The sequence below is a fragment of the Mustela erminea genome, chromosome 20 (genome assembly GCF_009829155.1).
Source record: "Mustela erminea isolate mMusErm1 chromosome 20, mMusErm1.Pri, whole genome shotgun sequence".
NCBI lineage: Eukaryota > Metazoa > Chordata > Mammalia > Carnivora > Mustelidae > Mustela > Mustela erminea.
In genome coordinates, this window is record NC_045633.1 from 14,197,223 (window position 1) to 14,214,586 (window position 17,364).

Genomic DNA, 17,364 nt, shown 5'->3' on the forward strand with positions numbered 1-17,364 from the left:
ACACACCACATGCACCAGGAGGGACACCGTGCACGAGCCTGAGAAGAGGGAGAGGAACACGGGGCCCCTGTCTCAGGGAAGCTAGCGGTCTCCAGGTGTAACAAAGTTCAGCACAAAGTGGTAAGAGAGTGTGACAAATGCTGACACCCCAAGAGCCATGGAAAGACGGATTAGGGGCTCAACAGGGGCTTGGGAGGGCAGCAGCCAAGAGGGGAGAGCTCACACAGGCTTTCAGGGAACTTGATTCTAAGGCAAGTCGCTTCATGGGGCCCTGGGCAAACCACACCAGTTGGCCGAGGAAGAGGAAGTGGAATGTTTGTCAAGACGGCTGCAACGGACAGCGAGCTTCTCCATGCCACGCAGCAACGTGAGTGCTCACGGGAGGAGAACACGTGGGAAGGAGCAGGGAAGGCAGAGACAGAGCGAGCCAGCTGCAGACAAAGGTTCAGGCACGGGCACGAGACAGGCAGGCAGACAGAGACCAAGGCACACATGGGAAGGGGCAGAGAAAGACAGCTGCAGAAAAAGGCAGAGGCCGAGGGACAAAGAGAGGAGCAGAGAGGGAGAGGGAGGAGCCGGCAGAGCGGCAGACACAGGCACAGGAACGGAGAGAGAGAAGCACAATGGACAGAAGAAGGAACAGAGAGAGGGGGGGCTGGAGAGGAAACGGACAGAACAGGAGAGCAAGAGCGAGGACCACCTGCTCTTGGAGGGCCACCGTGGAGGAAGCCATGGGTGTCCCTGCTACGGTGCAGCTCACGTGGCCGAGGGTCCGGCCAGCTGGGGGTATGTGGAAGGCGAGTCAGAGCCAGCCCGCTGCACCCCACAGCCACAGGCATCGCCGCCTCCCCTCCAGTCCCTGGGGACTCCTTGCCTGGGAAGTCCCATGAGACAAACCATACGTCCATGGTCCCCTCGCTAGCTAGTACAAGGGTAAAGTGGCCCTAACCTTCCCAAATGCATTCCTCCAAAAACATCTTGGCAAAGATGCTCCTTGGGGAAATAATGCTAGAAAATAACGCATACAGTGCATGTTCTGTCTACCCCCTTTGGAGAGCTAGGAGGCCCCATGGTGAGAAGTGCTACAGCAGAGAAACCCACGGAACATGCTCTAGGCTAACATTTTTCAAGGTAATTCCATCACCATGCCCCCCTTTCCTATAGGCACCAACTCTGCACACCCTCTGAATCATTGTTCTACTTTTGGGAAACTGCCTCCTCTCAATTCCAAGTTTCCAAAAGAGCCCTTTTGATATCAGGATGAACGGATTAGGAGGCTTAAAAAAAGAAAACCACTTTGATGTACAAAGTGAGACGGGAGACAAGAAAGGGAGAGATCCATTTTGCAGGAGGGCGGTGGCAACGTGTGAGAGCCTCAGCCACAGAGGAATGGGCAGTCTTTAAAACCACCCAGTGTGTTGGCCTAGAGCACAACAGACACCACATTTTGTTTGAAACGAACAAAAGGAAAAAAGTAAAATAAAATAAAAGAGTGAGCGGCATGGTATTAAAAAAAGACAAAGGATGGGATCCGCGTTTGGGGCTACCACGGAGCCACGTGCCCCGGGCTGTCATGACACCTCTCTGCCCGCCCCAGCCCCCCAACCCCGCCCCCTGCTGTTAGCTGGGCGGAAAACCTGCATCTCTCCGGCGCAGAGGATACAAATGCACAGGAACGCCAAGCACAAGGTCAATGGCTAACCAAGGGGGAGTCCCCTCTCCAAACAGACAGAGAGGGTACGGGTAAGAGAGCAGTAATGGGGTGCAGGTAGCCGGGGACATGGGGAACGGGGCAGTGACGGCACACATCCTGGAGTCAGACCCCACCGTCATTTCTTCCGCCTCAGGAGAGGAGATTCAATTTAAGGGTGCTTGGGACAGAGAAACAGAGACCCACCATGGGGGCAGAAAAAAAGAGGAATCCAGCTTCAATTATGTAAAGTCAGACCAAGTTTGCTTCCCGAGCGGGGACAAACTCGCAGGTAATGAGTCGCTTGGCCTTCAGCTCTCCCCGCTGAGGATTTTAATTGACCTCCCTGCCTTACAATCTTACAAGGTTCTATTTCTCTGTCTCCATTTATTATTCAAAGCAGGAGCTGTGCTCCCAGAGAATTCTCAGGGCTGTAATCAAATCCTGCTCAAGGAAAAAAAAAGAAAAGAAAGAGAGAAAAAACTCCGGCACTCATTCACATCTTACACCAGAGGGGGAGAAAGAATAATGAGCAGAGTCCTAAAAATACTTACATTCAAAAAAAGAAAATGAAAAAACTTCAACCCCTAATCCCAAACTCATTCTTAAAATAAGTGACTTGGCTTAGAAGTCTGTAATATCACAAAAAGATAGCGCTGCGAGCAAACCATGTCCTGGCTCCTCTCTTTGCAAAAAATGATTTGGTCCATGCAGTGCTCTCCAGCTCTGCGCGGCTTCGCGCAGTCACGGAGAACCTACTGGGTGCGCCGTGCCGCCAGGCGCTGTGCACTCGGAGATGAAAACGCCCGGGCCCTGCCTCAGCGGTCTCCGGCTCAGTCCCCAGGGGTGCCGCACTACTCCCCACTTCAGAGAAGAGCAAACAGGAGTTTCCAAATAAAGCCGACTCTGTGCTGCCCCTGAGGCCCTCCAACACCCGGGTGGTGTGGGAGGAAGTCTAACCCGGGGGCAGCAGAGAGCCAGACCCCATGCAAACGAAGGGAGGAGAGGCTGAGATTCCCTAACACATGCCTCTCACGAAGAGAAGCCTCCAGAACTGAAACCCAGCTTCCAACTTCCTCCGTCTTTGGCCCCTGCTGTTTTTGACTCTGGGGAGCTAAGCAGAAGGGCCCGAGGCAATGATGACAAGGTCAAGGTGTCCTCTGGGACTCACTGACCAAATGGCACGCTGTTCCCACAGCCTTCAGGCCCTTAATGACCACTTTCCTCTCTCCTCCCTGTGGCCATCACAACCTGCCTGCGGGAAAGGATGACGGTCAGGGCCGCCTCTGTGTGAAGGGACGTCACTGTCCTGAAGGGCATCCAGACTCGAAGCAAAAGGAGGGTGGCCTGGCCGAGAGAAGGTAAGCGTGCATGTCAAAGGGGCCCAGGAAAAATCTGGATTCGACCACCTCCTACCTGCAACTTTCATTTATTCGCCCAATTCTCTACTCAGTGAGCCAGCCCACCTTACCTCGCGCCCAGCACAGGAATCACTGGGCTTCCAAGGGCGTAGGAGACAGAGAATTTGCTCTCATGGAGCAGAGAAGACAGGTAACAATCAATGTGGTATACCATAATGAGGCATGGCAGGGGCCTCAACCGTTCTGTCTCATCTGCCGCATAGTTTTCTTTTAGACTTTATTTTTGCCAGAGAGAGAGAAAGAGCACACAAGCAGGGGGAGTGGCAGGCAGAGAGAGAAGGAGGTTCTAAGCCCCATGCAGGACTCCATCCCAGGACCCTGAGATCATGACCGGAGCTGAAAGTAGACACTTACCCACTGAGCCACCCGGTGTCCCCCAGTTACCATATCTATAAAAGACAGTAACACCCCCATTTGTCACAGGCTTCTCTTCAAAATTAAGTGACATTAGAATGAGCATGAAGACCCAGTGCACACCTGACACACTGTCGGGAACTTGATAAATCGTGAGCTGGCGATGGATGCTGGCTCCCCCACCGCCCCGCCGAAGGGTTTCCTCCAATAGATGGAGGAGAACGGAAGGTGGTGATCATCCTCTCCAGGACCCTGGAAATCTCCCAAGGCACGATCTCTGGGGCTTCACCCAGCTGAGCGGAGTCCCACGGACTGCCAGACAACCTTCTAATCCAAATGCAGGATTTCACAAGAATGTCATGCTCCCCGTTATCATAAAAATAAGAATGAGAAACTAAGTATCCATCAACAGGGGTCTGGTTAAATAAATTACTGGATTACCAGTTCAAAGGAACACAGTGTAGCTCTTTAAAAGAATGAGGCGGACCTGTATGTAAAATAAAATTAAAAAATGTCTTAACTACATTGTTAACTGGAGGAGGAGGGGGGAGTCGTATTCCAAACAGTAACTAGAACAGGCAACTGGTTACTAAAATATTTGGGAACGTGTACACAACTGACTCCGGCATCCCTCATTTCTGGAAAGACAAACCCAACACTAGGGGTCATTACTGACTCTCGGGGGAATCCCGGGGGGCCAGCGATAGGAGAGAGATTCATGCACTTTTCATTACAAGCTCTTTTAGGTTACTTGGCTTTTTAGCATGGGTCTACCAAGATTTGTCAAATGTCCAAAATTTTCCAAGTTGCAACTGTGTCAAGAAAACTCCAGTCCTAGAAGGCACACAGATCTGTCAGATCTCACTGTAGGACCTTGGCTGAGTTAATCCATATCGGAGCCTCAGTTTTCTCTTACCCGAAAGAGTATCATAATAGCAATTACCTCCAGGGTCACGGATGATTAAATGGAGCACTAAAACCTTAAAAGTATTTCAATTTGGGGCAGAGCTCAATACATGCAACCCATTAAAACAGGAGTTGTTGACTGGGAACTGCTGGTTCACTTTTCATCGCCCGGAAGGAGAATGCCACACTGAAGGCACTTTCTGGAAACACACCTGCCAGGAGTCACTGACCTTCCTCCGGCAGAGAGGACACACAGGCACTCCTCCAGGGTCCACACTGAACCTATCCTCAGGAACGGGACCAGTCCTTGGTCCTCGCCTGCCAACAAGTCCCGCTCCAGTAAGGCGGGCCTTGGAGGATGCCGGGAAGCAGACACACAGGAGCCACTTGCCGGCCCCCAACACCAGGTCCACTCACAGTCCGAAACACAAGTCAGCACAGCGAGTTCCCCGTTCCTGCCGCCCCACTGTCCCTTCTCAGCGAGGGGCCACAGATGGCAGGAAAGTGAGAAGCCACACTGCCCAAGTCTGTTACATTAGACACAGCTGGGAAGGACACAGAGAGGGGCCCTCGGGACCTTGCCTGGAAGGGCAATGCGTAACCCAAGGGAACCCACCCATACCTGTTCTCCCCAGCCCCCCAGAGCCGGCAGAACTGGAGAAGGAAAACAGACTTTGTGGACAAGCAGAGTTTGACTCCAGCTCCATAATCTGTCTGGAAGATTCGGGACCTCTCCAAGCCTCGGTCAAGCTTTAAGACGAAGATGAAATAACTCCCATGGAGGGTTCTTCGTGCAAAACAGGTACTTAGGAAATGTGCTTCCTTCTTAGGAAGATGCGTTTCTCCCTAATGAAAGAAATCTACAAAGCTCTTGTACACATTTTGGACATGTGAGGGGTGACGGAAACCAACTCAGTTGGGGACTGCACCGCAGGGCGGTAAGCACAGGCGGTGACAGTCACATGCTGATGTCACATAAAGGAAGTACACACCACCACCTGTGAGGGCAAGGTACCCCCACCCCTGCCCCAAATACCTGACTCGCATCCAGATTCTACAGCTAATGAGCAATTCAAAGGAAAGGCAAAGGACAGAGGAACATGGTAAGGGTTACCATGGGGCTGCAGCCAACAAAATACTAAATAGGAAAACAGTTCAAAAGGCCAGGTTTTTCCATATTAGCAGAAACAGGAGGAGGAGGACATGGAGGGTACGGTACCAATTAGGAAGCTGAAAAGACCTATCACCCAACTGCACTGTTTGCACGGCGCTAAAACCCTGCTGAACACAAATAAAAAAAAATTTTGAGACAAATGAAGAACACCAAACACTGATGGGACATTTGAGAATATTAAGGAATCATCGTTAACTTTTTAGGTAGGATGATGGTACTGTAAATATCTTTTAGTGATAAATACTGAAATATTTATGATAAAATAATGCAACTTGGATATGCGTCCCAATAATCTGAGATGGGAAGGGGCTGACCTCAGTAAGGATGAGTCAGGAACGGCCCGGAGTTGATTACTGCCAGAGCTGAGTGATGATGGGGTTTCATTTAATGATTCTCTCCTTTTCCACAAAATGTCCCCCTTTTATTAAAAGGCTGCAAATAAGCCATAGTCTGGTAGGGAATATTCAAAACATGCATAAATAAAAAGACAGGTAAAAAACCTCTAGAAATCGGCAAGAAAACACTTGCAACCTGACAGGAAACAGGAGCAGGCCACAAGTCACAGAGGTGGGAACCGAAATAATGAGCTGGCCAACGGCAAGGTGGTCCGCTTCACTCACGATGAGAGAAACACAAGTTAAAACCCGCCTCACACCCAGAAGTGTCGGTAGGGATGTCTAAGTGTTGGCAGGAACCCCTGCATGCTGACAGAGGAATCAGAAACAGGTATTTAAAAAGAAAAAACAAAAACAAAAAACAAGTAAAGCTCAGTAACGCTTAAAATACCGTCCCGCGCAGCTCAGCGAGCTCGCCCTCGGGCGCAGGTGTCAAGGGAACCGCCGTGCAGCGGATGCAGGAAGGGCTAGTACGGGACCGCCACGATGGGCAAGAGACCGGCAGAGCTCGTGCGCTTCCCCAGAGAAACACCGCCCCAGAGACAGCGATGTTCACAGGAGAATTAAAGCTCCATCCCAGCCCCCCGATGCCAAGTGCCAATCCAAGAAGACACAAGCAACCACGGGGCGTGAAAAGAAGGCAGCGAGATGCCATCAGCCAGTTCCGGGTGGTGACATGACCCAGGGTCTCCCACAAGCACGCGGCAAGAAAGAAAGCGGAAGGAGAGCCCGAAGAGGGCGCGACGCACAGACAGAAACATCAGCGAGCGCTCCGCTTTGTGACGGCTGTGGACCGGGGTCGGAGGAGGGAGCAACGGGACATCAGGGGCAGAGGACAAGCTTCAGGAGACGGAGGGGCGATGCGGGTCACACCTAAGGCGACACCACCTCGCAATGAAGACTGGCTAGGATGCTACATTTCAGCCTCTGTTTTACTCAAGTCAGAACAACGTGTTAAAATGAAACACAAAACACAAAAGACATAACCAATGACAACACAAGGACCTCACGTGGATCCTAATCTTTAAGAAACTATAAGAAGTTATGGAATAGTAAGAAGGTTGAGCACAGATATCCGATGGTATAAAAGAATGGAGGGTAACGGAGAGATGGTGATATATTTATGGTTCCCTTTTTTTTTTTTAAAGATTTTAAGATCTATACAGAGTGGTCTATAGAGGAAGTAACGTCTAGTATCTGAATGAAAACAACACAGAGGGGAGAGGCAGGTGCGGTCACACAAACAAGACAATCACCGAGGACAGCTCTACTTGACGAATCTGCGTAAGATTCTTTCATCTGTGGGCATGTGACACAGCACACAAGAATCCTTCGAAATGAAGAAGGTATTATAAACCCTAGAAGAGGATGAAATGCTCTCAGCATCAGGGCTTGCAATAGCAAAATTATGTGAACAACCTGTCCATTAAAATGGGACTGGGTTTCGCTTGTCATGGTACTTCCTTCAAGACCGAACTCAAGAGTCAAGGAACTGAATGAACAGACCGCACCCACCCCCACCCGCCAACCATGGGGGTTTGGCCCCGCTGCTCAGGGAACGGCTGGCAATGCCTGGAGACATTCTTGGATGTTGTCACGGCGTGGGATGCTACTGGCCTCTAGTGGGTAGAAATCAGGGGTGCTGCTGAACATCTATAGAAAGTAGAGAACAAGCCCAACAAGTGGATGCCTGAAGCTGTGGACGGCCCTGAGCCCTACGTACAACCTGCTTTCTCCTTTATGTGATGCCTATGACAAAGTTTACTTTGTAAATTCAGCACCTAAGAGATCAGCAACAACAGCGAATAGAATAATTTTAACAATATATGTAATGCAAGATGTGAATGCGGCCTGTCTCCAAAATATCTTACTGTCCTCTGTTCTCCCTTCTTGCTCGTGGTGACGTGAGAGGACACAACGCTGACATGAGGAGACGGAGGTGAGTGACAGAGGCGTTGTCACATAGTGGTCAGCTAACGATGACCTTCTGACAACTCGTCAGAAGGAGGGTCATCGGCTTCCAGATCGGGGCAAGTGGAACCACAGATATGGGGGACCAGGCTAAGGGACCCGAAGAATGAAGGGAGCTACAGTGTTAAAATCCTCTACAAGATCTGTGTGAGACAGTCCTCAAACCACAATACTGACTTAAAAACAAGGGTCAGGGAGATACAAACAGGTAGCACTACGTCAGTAACGGTTACAACATGAGTAACCATTACGTTAGTACAGGTTACCCAAAAACCAAGCCTGCTGCTCATGGAAATTTAAGTAGTGAATATAAAAACAGGAAGGAGAAGGCTATACAGATTTCAGAATACTGACGATGGGACGGGGCGGGGCATGAGACATCGCAAAGGGGAGGCTCCTGACAGAACTGGTGTCGTCGTGTGTGTTCTTCCTGTTCCCGCCCAAAGCAAACCCAGCGCAGAGAAGGTTAATGCATGCAAAATCTGGATGGTGGGTACCTGACAGCTCACTCTTTCGGTCCCCTTGACACTGCCAGCACTGAGCAAACTTAACAGTGTGACTGCGGAAAACAGGGAGAAGAGCGAGGCTGGGACCTTCCCAGGTGGGAGCACTCACCGGTCCCCGAAGGTCAATGAGCTCCTGCCTCATCTGGGACACGAGGGCCTCCTTGGCCACCAGGGCCCTGTGCAGGCGCTCGTTGAACTCAATCAGCTCGCCGTGCATCTCCGCCACCTGGAACACACAAGCAAAACAGGGTGAGGCTCGGAGGACAGACCCGCGCCCCACCCCCAGGCATGGGAGCCACCTTCTCCAGGGCTGCCAGTCATCAGCGAGGCCGCAGGAAGCTGTCCGGGTGGGAGACACAACACTGCTTACCTATGAACTGTGCAAACCTGGCTCTAGGCCGAACATATCTGTGACTGGGTTGATGTGAATACTATAGAACCAATGGTCTGAAGTTCATGGTCAGGAGAGGACCCTACCAGGCCATTTGGGGCCTTCGGTTTTTATCCTTCATGGACACTTCTCTAGCAAAGGCTCTCTTCCTCATCTGAGTTGTGCCTGCCAAGAATTACTCAGCTAATGGCATGCCTCTGTTCCTCAGGACCTCGGTTCTGCAAACTGGGAAAAGAGAGCCAGAGCCTCATGGCAATGGTGACAGTGATGGTGGTAGAGCCTGCTGCAGCGGCATAATGAGCCCTCGGTCACCGCCTCATCTTTGCCAGGGACATCCCTTCCGAGTGCTCCCCGCATCTTCAAGATGCTGCTCCTGAGGCAGGTGCTAGTATTCCTGCCTTACACAAGGGCAACGACGTCAGAGTAGCAGCAGCTAGCTCAAGGTCATACCGCCAATGGAGGGCTGACTCTGGGGACCTGGCTCTCGACCACCGGGCCAGACGTCACAATTCTACCCCTTACACCTCGCCCACGTGCAGCCTGCTCGGGCCTGCCGTAAGCCCTCGAATTTGGGCACGTTTATTCAATACTTTTGGCTCATCCGAATGGAATAAGAAGAGGCCGGCATAAAGCAGTCTATCACTGATGTACAAAATGCACCCCAAGTCTTTCCACCTATCAACTTACGGAAAGAACGATGATACCCTACATGGGCAAAACAGAGTAATTTCTCTGATTACATGAGTGATCTTGTTGTGGCTTAAGATCGAATTCGACTACAATTTATTTAAACATTTTGGAGAGATGTGAGATGTCATCCTGCCATGCTCTTCAGGAACCTTGCAAGAATCTTGCTACCATCTTAAAGAGAATCCCTCAAGAATTCAGAGGTCAAGAGAGCCTCCCCAGCCCTGTCCCCGCTGCTTTTCCCAAGAGACCACCTCTCCTTTATATTCTATTTAAGACAAACCTAGTATCAGACGCCTTACAATAAGGACTACATATGAAATCTAAAACATAATGTCAGAATCAAGAAGGGGTATAAGGAGACATTTTGTGGGAAAAGAAAGGATCATTAACCTAAGTCTTAGGGTCTCAGGAGGAGTAAAGGGGGGGGCTCCTTTTTTTTTTTTTTTGATATGTTATTTACAAGGTAAAAGGCATAAAAGGAAATACACAAGATATTAACAATAGTCAAGGGACAGATTTTCTTGGCATTTTTTCTACTTTTCCTTACTTTTTAGTTTGCTGATAATGAACACTCTTCCATTTATCAGTGGGTAGAACCACTGGGGCCCTTTAAGGAGTGAAAATTCTTCACCTGAAACTAAAGGCAGCTGTGGTACTATCAGCACAAAATGCACGGGGCTCCCAATCACATCCTGAGGCTTCCTTCAGCTTGCTCTGTGAATCTCCACCCTGTTCGTGGCAGCCCCCCACCCCCCAGCTGCCCACCTCTTTCAAACCCATGTGAAATGCTAAGTGAGAACAGCACAGAAGATCTTCCAAGTACCGTGCAATTAACAACGGCAGAATAAGTCACTGAGTTTTTAACCAGCTTTTGGTGCAGACCTCAAATTAGTATTTCCCAGTTGTGTTATTCCTTTTGTATTGGAAAAGCTTAAGACGATCTTCTTCGGGTCTTTCGCAAGCAAGTACAATATTCCTAATAAGGCCCATGCGGATCCTGCACACAGAAACCACCCAAATCCGCCATGAGCCTCCCCGGGGCAGAGAATCCTTTTACCACACGGCAAGCAGGAAACACACCGCTGCCAGTATTAGTGCTGAATGTCTGCTACTGGACCCCCACGGGACAGAGCTTTCAACAAATGCCACCGGCATTTCCAAAGCAAAGCTAACGGTTTACTTTGTTTTTGTTTTTCTTTGTTTTGCAGCGGAAGCCAGAGTGTTAAAACGATTTTCCATAAATGCATAAAACATCGAAACATCCCAGCCTGCAATGGTATTTATCATGAGCTGTCAAAACCCTGGTTCTCTTTTGCAGCCAAAGAGTGACTTGACCACGTCCGACAAAGCTTTCCTTTCGCTGGAAAATAGGGGGCTGGGCTGGGGATCCAATGGAAGGGAGGAGATAAATTGATGAAATAATTCCAAGTAATCATTAAAACTGTGATATTCATTGTTACTCAGCGAGGCTCTGAAACTGAGTTTCTAGATTAGATACCCCTACAGACAGCCATTGAGACCAACAGCTTTGATCTTACATAAACCATGCTGAGCTTACTGTTCCTTGAATAACTCCTCCCAAGTCTAGTGTAACCAGAAATGGATTCAAGACTCTGAGAGCCTCAGAAAAGGAAGTAGAGATTATAGAAACAAAGGCAGGCAGCACCACCACTGCCGGCTGGAGATGCTGCTAGGCTCTGGGGGCACTTACAGGTCTCGCCTGACCAGTCCTTGTTTTCAGCAGCCACAGAGAGTCGCAGAGAATGGGACAGACAGACAGACACTACCTACCCTTCAGTCCATTCTCGGCCAAGCAGACGAAGTGATCTTTCCCAAAGCAACATCTGGTATCATCACCTGCTGTTTAAAACATTCACTGCTTCCCACTGTCCTAAGGATAAGTAAAACCCAAACACCCTCGTGATCACCCACCTCTCTGACCCCATCACCTGCCCCTGCCCCCGCATGTAAAGTCACTCAGTCACAGGTCTTCTATGTCCCACAAATGTGCTGAGCTCTAGGAGGTCACCCTGAGATGGGGGAGAGAAAGGCATATCCAGCAGAGGAAACTTCAGGTGCAAAGGCCCAGAGGTTCCCGGGGCTGGGGTAGGGGAGTAGCTGAGACAGGCAGTTAAGGGCTCACCTTCTGGTGCAAGACAGGCCTGCACTCAATCACTCACAGCATGCTCTGGCACCAGTCTCTCCACCTTGGAGAGCCTAGAGCCATTCACCTACAAAACAGAGATTCAAAACCCTACCTGGGGCACGGGGCCACTGTGCGCCCGACATGAGCGGCCGCACCTGACTGGCTGGGCACTGTGTCTGGGTGTGGCAAGTGCTCGGTGAAGGAGAGCTGGGTGTACAGGGTGGGCGGTCACACAAAGGGGAGTAGAGGACAAGGATGTCTATAGCAGCCAGATGGAAAGGGGCCGCAGGTGCCTAAACTCCGCTGTGGAGACAGACTCATTGTCCCCCAGTGAGGAAATGTCACCAAGAGAGTTGCTAACCATGCGCCAGGCCTGGTTGGGGGTGGGGGAGCAGGGCAGGCAAATCATGGGGTTCAGCTCCTAGAGACCAAACTTAGAGCGTACTGAGAGAGGAGAACTGGAAAGAGGACAGGACATCACGGAAGGCCTCCCCCAGACAGAACACTCAGGAGTCCCGCACTTCTCCCCCAGCCTTGGCAGCTCCCCCCGGCCCCGGCCCCCAGCCCCTCGCATGATGCCCAGGGCCCTTGGGAGAGGCGGCTTCTCCAAGTGCACAGCTCATGACCCTGGTGCTTTTCAGTCACTTTCCGAGTTTGGAGAGAAGACAGTAGACCTCTGACCCTTCTAAGTCACAGGCTGTTTGGCAACATCGATCAAACTTTTAAAATCACTCCCCTGTGACTTGGCAAATCTCTGTTGGGGAATTACCCAGCCCCTCCACTTGCACCTGTGCCCAAAGCACTGGTTTAGCTCCAAATGGCTGGAACCCACCTAAATGCTCAGCCACACGGGATCAGGAAAATTGATCGGACTCACCCCCCTCTCTCCCACCTCTGGCCCGTGGCAGACATCACTAGTCGCTTGCCGCACTCCTTCCTCAAAGATATGCTCAGGCAGCCACTCCCAGGTGATCAGAGACCTGGCCCATGGAGGACGCAGACTTGGAATCCCTGGCATAAGTGATGAGGGAAAGCGTCATCGGGAAGGTGACATTTGAGTTGGGCTTTGGAAGACGAAAGCTTTGGAAGTTCAGAAGACTGAGCAATCCATTCCAGCTGGAGCATCAGAGAAGACGATTTCCAAAAATAATGTGGCTGTGAAAAAGGCTTTTAAGTCTGTGAAAATCCCAGGAATTATCATAATTACCTGCCAAATCACGAAAGAATTATAAATTAAAAAAAAAAAAGCCTCTAGCATTTTCTTTGATATCGGAATGTTCTATCTAATCACATTCAAGCAAATCATGCTACTCCCTCCCTCAGCTACCTAATTAGACACTTCCCTGATTAACTAGACCAAGACAACCCCCAAATTCTAACGGCAAGTGAGGTCCTTCTGGTCACATACCCCAAACCACGCAAGAACAATCACGTCGAGGTCTCGGCATCGTTAAGCCTTATAAAATGCAGAGGCTGCTCTTTGGTGTCACATACGTAAGCGGCAGGGAGGGGTGGAGAACCTCTTCCCGTGATGAGGACACGGCACCAGGTAAAGACTAAGACCCTGTCAGTGCCCATCTTTCTTAGTCCACTTCCGAGCACCAACTGCGCTCCAGCCCTTTATTCCCGGGATTCTATCCGTCCACTCACGGGACCCTCGCTCGTATCCCTCCCGCAGGCTGGGCCGGTTTCCCTAAGGATGAGCCTTGGGACTCCGAGGCGCCGGGTTGTGAGACTGAGGTGTGGGAGTCAGGAAGTGGCGGGGTGCGATGGCCACGGTCTGTGCTCTCTGCATGCCATCCTGGGCTACGGGAGACAATCTGAGCCCTTCGGGGGTTAAGGAGACGAGTGAACCCCACAGAGCGAAGGCAAGTAGTGCAGTGTGGACCAGTGGCTCCCCAAACGAGCTCATCATTGGCCACTTGGAGGGCTTTCGAAAAATATAGATTTCCAGTCCTCACTCTCAAAAGCTGACTCAGTGGGGCAGGGAGTCCAAAGAAATGCTTTTAAAAGACCCACTGGCCACGATTCACTTAGATCTGGGAGTCACCTGAACAGACCAAGGGGAAGCATTGCACATGCTAAGCTATGACGTGTAGGTAGGCTAGTCCCCAAGTTATGGAAAAGTTATTTGGGTTTCAGCCCAAGTTTGCAAAACAGTGATGTCACAGAAGCTTCTCCACTTGTCAGCTGTCTGCTTCCAACTTCTCACTGAGATGAACAAAGCTACAAGCCAGAGACAAACTACCTCAAGCCACGGGCTGACAACAGACAGCAGCCACGTGGCGGGGCGCTTGGAACGGTGCGGCCCATCTGCAGCCAGGTTAAGGGGGGGTGGGTGTGCCAAGATGCAGACAGTGGGCGGAGCTACCAATCTGGGACAAAGGACGAACAGGAGTTGACAGTAAATATCTACAAACATTTACCACAATTTCATACTGCTATGAAATCCACGAGTTCCATGGTTTTTCTAGATTTTTTTTTTTAATTGTACATGTCAGTCTGCAATGACATGGAAATGTTTTTAAAGGTTTTAAATGTTTTTAAAAACCCAGCTCTTCATCGCAGGTAGTTTGAAAGGCATCCATCTACAACACAGATGCTGTATTTGAAACAACATCTTAGGGTAATTATCAGAAACAGTGACGAATGATGATGAAAAAAGAAAGCCAAAATAGGATCGTTTTAAGACTTGAGAGATTTTTTAAAAAGCGAGATAGCACCGATGCTATCAATATCTGTCCTTCCTTCGGATGGATGTACATCGTGTTCTTGTATAGTGTCAATCTGGACTGGAAAACTAAGACAATTAGGAAAAGTAAGTAAAATACTGAGTATCCACCCCCAGCCCAGGACACACAGGTCTCAGAAGTCCTGGAAAAGTTCTCACGGCCATGGCCCTCTCTGACCCTGGTAGGCTGACCCTGTCCTATGGTTCCTGGCCCTGCCCATCTCCCGGGGAGGAAGGTGAGGTTCGGGGGCTGAGGAAGTCTCAGGCCACAGAGTTCATGAGTGACAGGTGAGATCTGATCCCGGTTTTCCTGGCTCCAAACCCCATACTCTTTCCATCACTCAACCCCTCGGGTGATGGATAAATCACCCAGCGAGGGAAATACTGGGACCGCTCGGAGTGAGAGGAAGCCTAGGCTCGGAGAGGAAGAGAACAATGGTACTTCCTCTGCCCCAGGGCTGCTCCCCACTCTCCCCAGGAAGCCCTACTGAGGCTCCCCAGCAGGTGAATGCTCTTCCTTTGCCTCATATCACAGCTGAGGGAACGGAGCCCCAGAAAGGCTAATAAGCACCTTCCCCCGGCCACACTGCAAGCAAGAGTCAAAGTTCCAAGGCCATGTTTCCGACTCTCTACCAGGCCTCTCCACCCACCACTACCAGGATGCTGAGCCGCTGTCTCAACGGCACGGGGCCTGCCAGGGCTGACCAACCTAGGCTCAAGGACTCAGCACTGCCCCAGGCAAGGAACACCAGCACACTCCCTCCCCCACCCCCAAGACAATGCACGGTCACCCATACACTGGTGCACACAGTAACGTACACACACGCCAGGAAAGCGACAGTCACACACACAGGTGCACACACCCCCGAGGACGGGGCAACACTGCAGGTACACAGGTGTGCATGCATGTGAGCAGAGACACACCGACGAAAAGGTCATGTCAACCCTACAGGGGGCGGCTGCCACCAGTGGGCAGCGGAATACAGCCATCTGGGCTCCGACTGCTCCCATGGCCCTCAGAGCCTCCACAGGCCCAGCCCCAGGCTGTTTGTACAGACACCCACCTTCAGTCCCCAGAACAAGCAAGAACCTCTGCTAAGGCAGGCCCTACTGTGGCATTCAGGGTCCAAAGGAGAAAAGCCCAGAGAACATTCTGGCAGTATGCAGGCACCAGGGGGGGCCTTCTACAAAGTGGTTTTTGTTTCATGTGAAGACATTTTGGAAACCAGTTTCTAGGTGAAAATTTCAATATGAAGACATCCCAAGGAACTGTCAGGTATTACTTCAGGACAGTCATAATCAGGACAGGGTACAGAAAAACAAGGGGTCTGGAGGCCCAATCCAGGATCCATCTACTCCATGCTGTGTGACCGTGAGTAGGTATTTTCACATCTCTGATTCATACTATCTTCTTTGTCAAATGAGGACACTGTCCCTCATCGTTCAGGTGCATCATCACAAGCAAAGAAAGAATTCGGGAGCTCCCCAGGGCCGACCCTGGTGAACAACCCTTCAGTAACCACAAGCCCTTTCTAGGGTCAGGCGGCATTCCAGGACCTCTCTTCATTTGCACATACTACAATCTGGGAAGTACAGCTCTATGCCCATTTCACAGAAGATGAAACCAAGGTTCAGAAAGGGCAAGCAATTGTCCAAAGTCTATAAGGAGGGGTGGGGGGGTCAGTAACCCCAGGAGGGGTGGGGGGTCAGTAACCCCAAAGCTCATGACCCTGCGCCTCCTGTCTTCCGAGCCTCTCCAGTTTCCTCCTTCCTTCCAGGCAGCTTTTGCTGTGATCCTGCTGGGCAGAGGATGGAGTGGGGTGGGGGGGGTGCTGAGCCCAGGAGCTGCTCAGGCTCCCCATGACCCTCCCCACCCCTGATGAGGCAGCAGCTCTGCGAACTCAGGGCTGGTCCCCCTCGACGTCACATCATAAAGCTGTCAAGTGACACGCTCAGCCAAAGCCTGAGACAGACCCATCCTCAAGTGCCACGGAGATAGGGCTGTATGGGCTCGGAGATAAGTAGAGGCTTGTAAGGCAACCCTGCTGATAAGTTCAACTTGAAAGAGCCTCCCTTAATCGCCTCTGTAGCACGCCCCTGTGTTCCGAACCGCAGAGCTTGAGAGAAGTAACACTTGCAAACATTTGGCTGGGATTACGATTTAATGGGGGGAAGAAACACTCAGAACAAACAACAGCTCAATTAATAATGGGATGCCTCTGAGAAACAGATGTTCCAGTAACTGTGACAGCCCCGGCACGGAGCTGCTGGCTCCCAGTCCCCAGTGCTGGTCCTCGGTTCTCCTGACACGTGACCTTTCAGAGAATACACGCGGCAAAGCCATGCAGAAAGGTCACGCCGAGCAGCAGCTGTGAACAGCCTAGATAACACCTTTCCTCTCCTGCCTTTGCTAATGGCCCTTAAAGAGCAAAGGCAGGATATACAGGAAGCGTGATTATCAAGGTGCACCCAACACCTTCCCAGCGGTTGAGACAAATGAGCAATGACAAGAGAAGAAAAAAAAGGAAAGAGCGAAACAAAACCCTGAGCTCCAGCCGTCTGTGAAAGACAAGTTCACACGAGAGCAACACAGGCGTGATGCAGCTGCGAGGCTGTCCAGCAGGTCCCGTCACCTGTCCCCCTCCTGCTGGAGCCTCTGCAGGGAGGCCGCCCGGCGCGGTGTCCACGTGTGTGCCTGGGGTCAGGAGCCCGCCACCCCCTTCCTAGCAGAGGCTACAGCCAAATCGCTCTTACCTCTCTGGGCCTCAGTTTCTCATCCATAAAACAAGGTTGCTAACAGTATACATCTCACAGGGCTTCTAGGAGAGCGAAGGGAGTTCAGATGTAAGACATGCTTAGCTCAGAGCACCACGCACACGAACTCCACGCCGTCACAGGCGTTGTGTGCTGTGAACCAGGCGCCAACAGAAGCATCCATGCCCCCGGCCCTGGACCATGTAAAGACTGACCTCTCTCAGGTCTGCTCCCT

The 17,364-nt window shown here is 51.0% G+C and overlaps 1 protein-coding gene across 5 annotated transcripts in view; it reads right to left on the reverse strand.

Annotated features, from left to right (window-relative positions):
• The window catches only part of SNX29 (sorting nexin 29), a 477,185-nt gene that overhangs the window by 155,964 nt on the left and 303,857 nt on the right, over positions 1-17,364 (reverse strand). For 4 of the 5 annotated variants that reach the window (XM_032328137.1, XM_032328140.1, XM_032328139.1 and 1 more), the window contains exon 16: positions 8,527-8,643. In XM_032328137.1, coding sequence (XP_032184028.1) covers positions 8,527-8,643 — 117 coding nt within the window. Of the gene's footprint in view, positions 1-3,543; positions 3,718-8,526; positions 8,644-17,364 lie in introns of those variants that run through there. The other variant, XM_032328141.1, reaches the window with a different exon arrangement.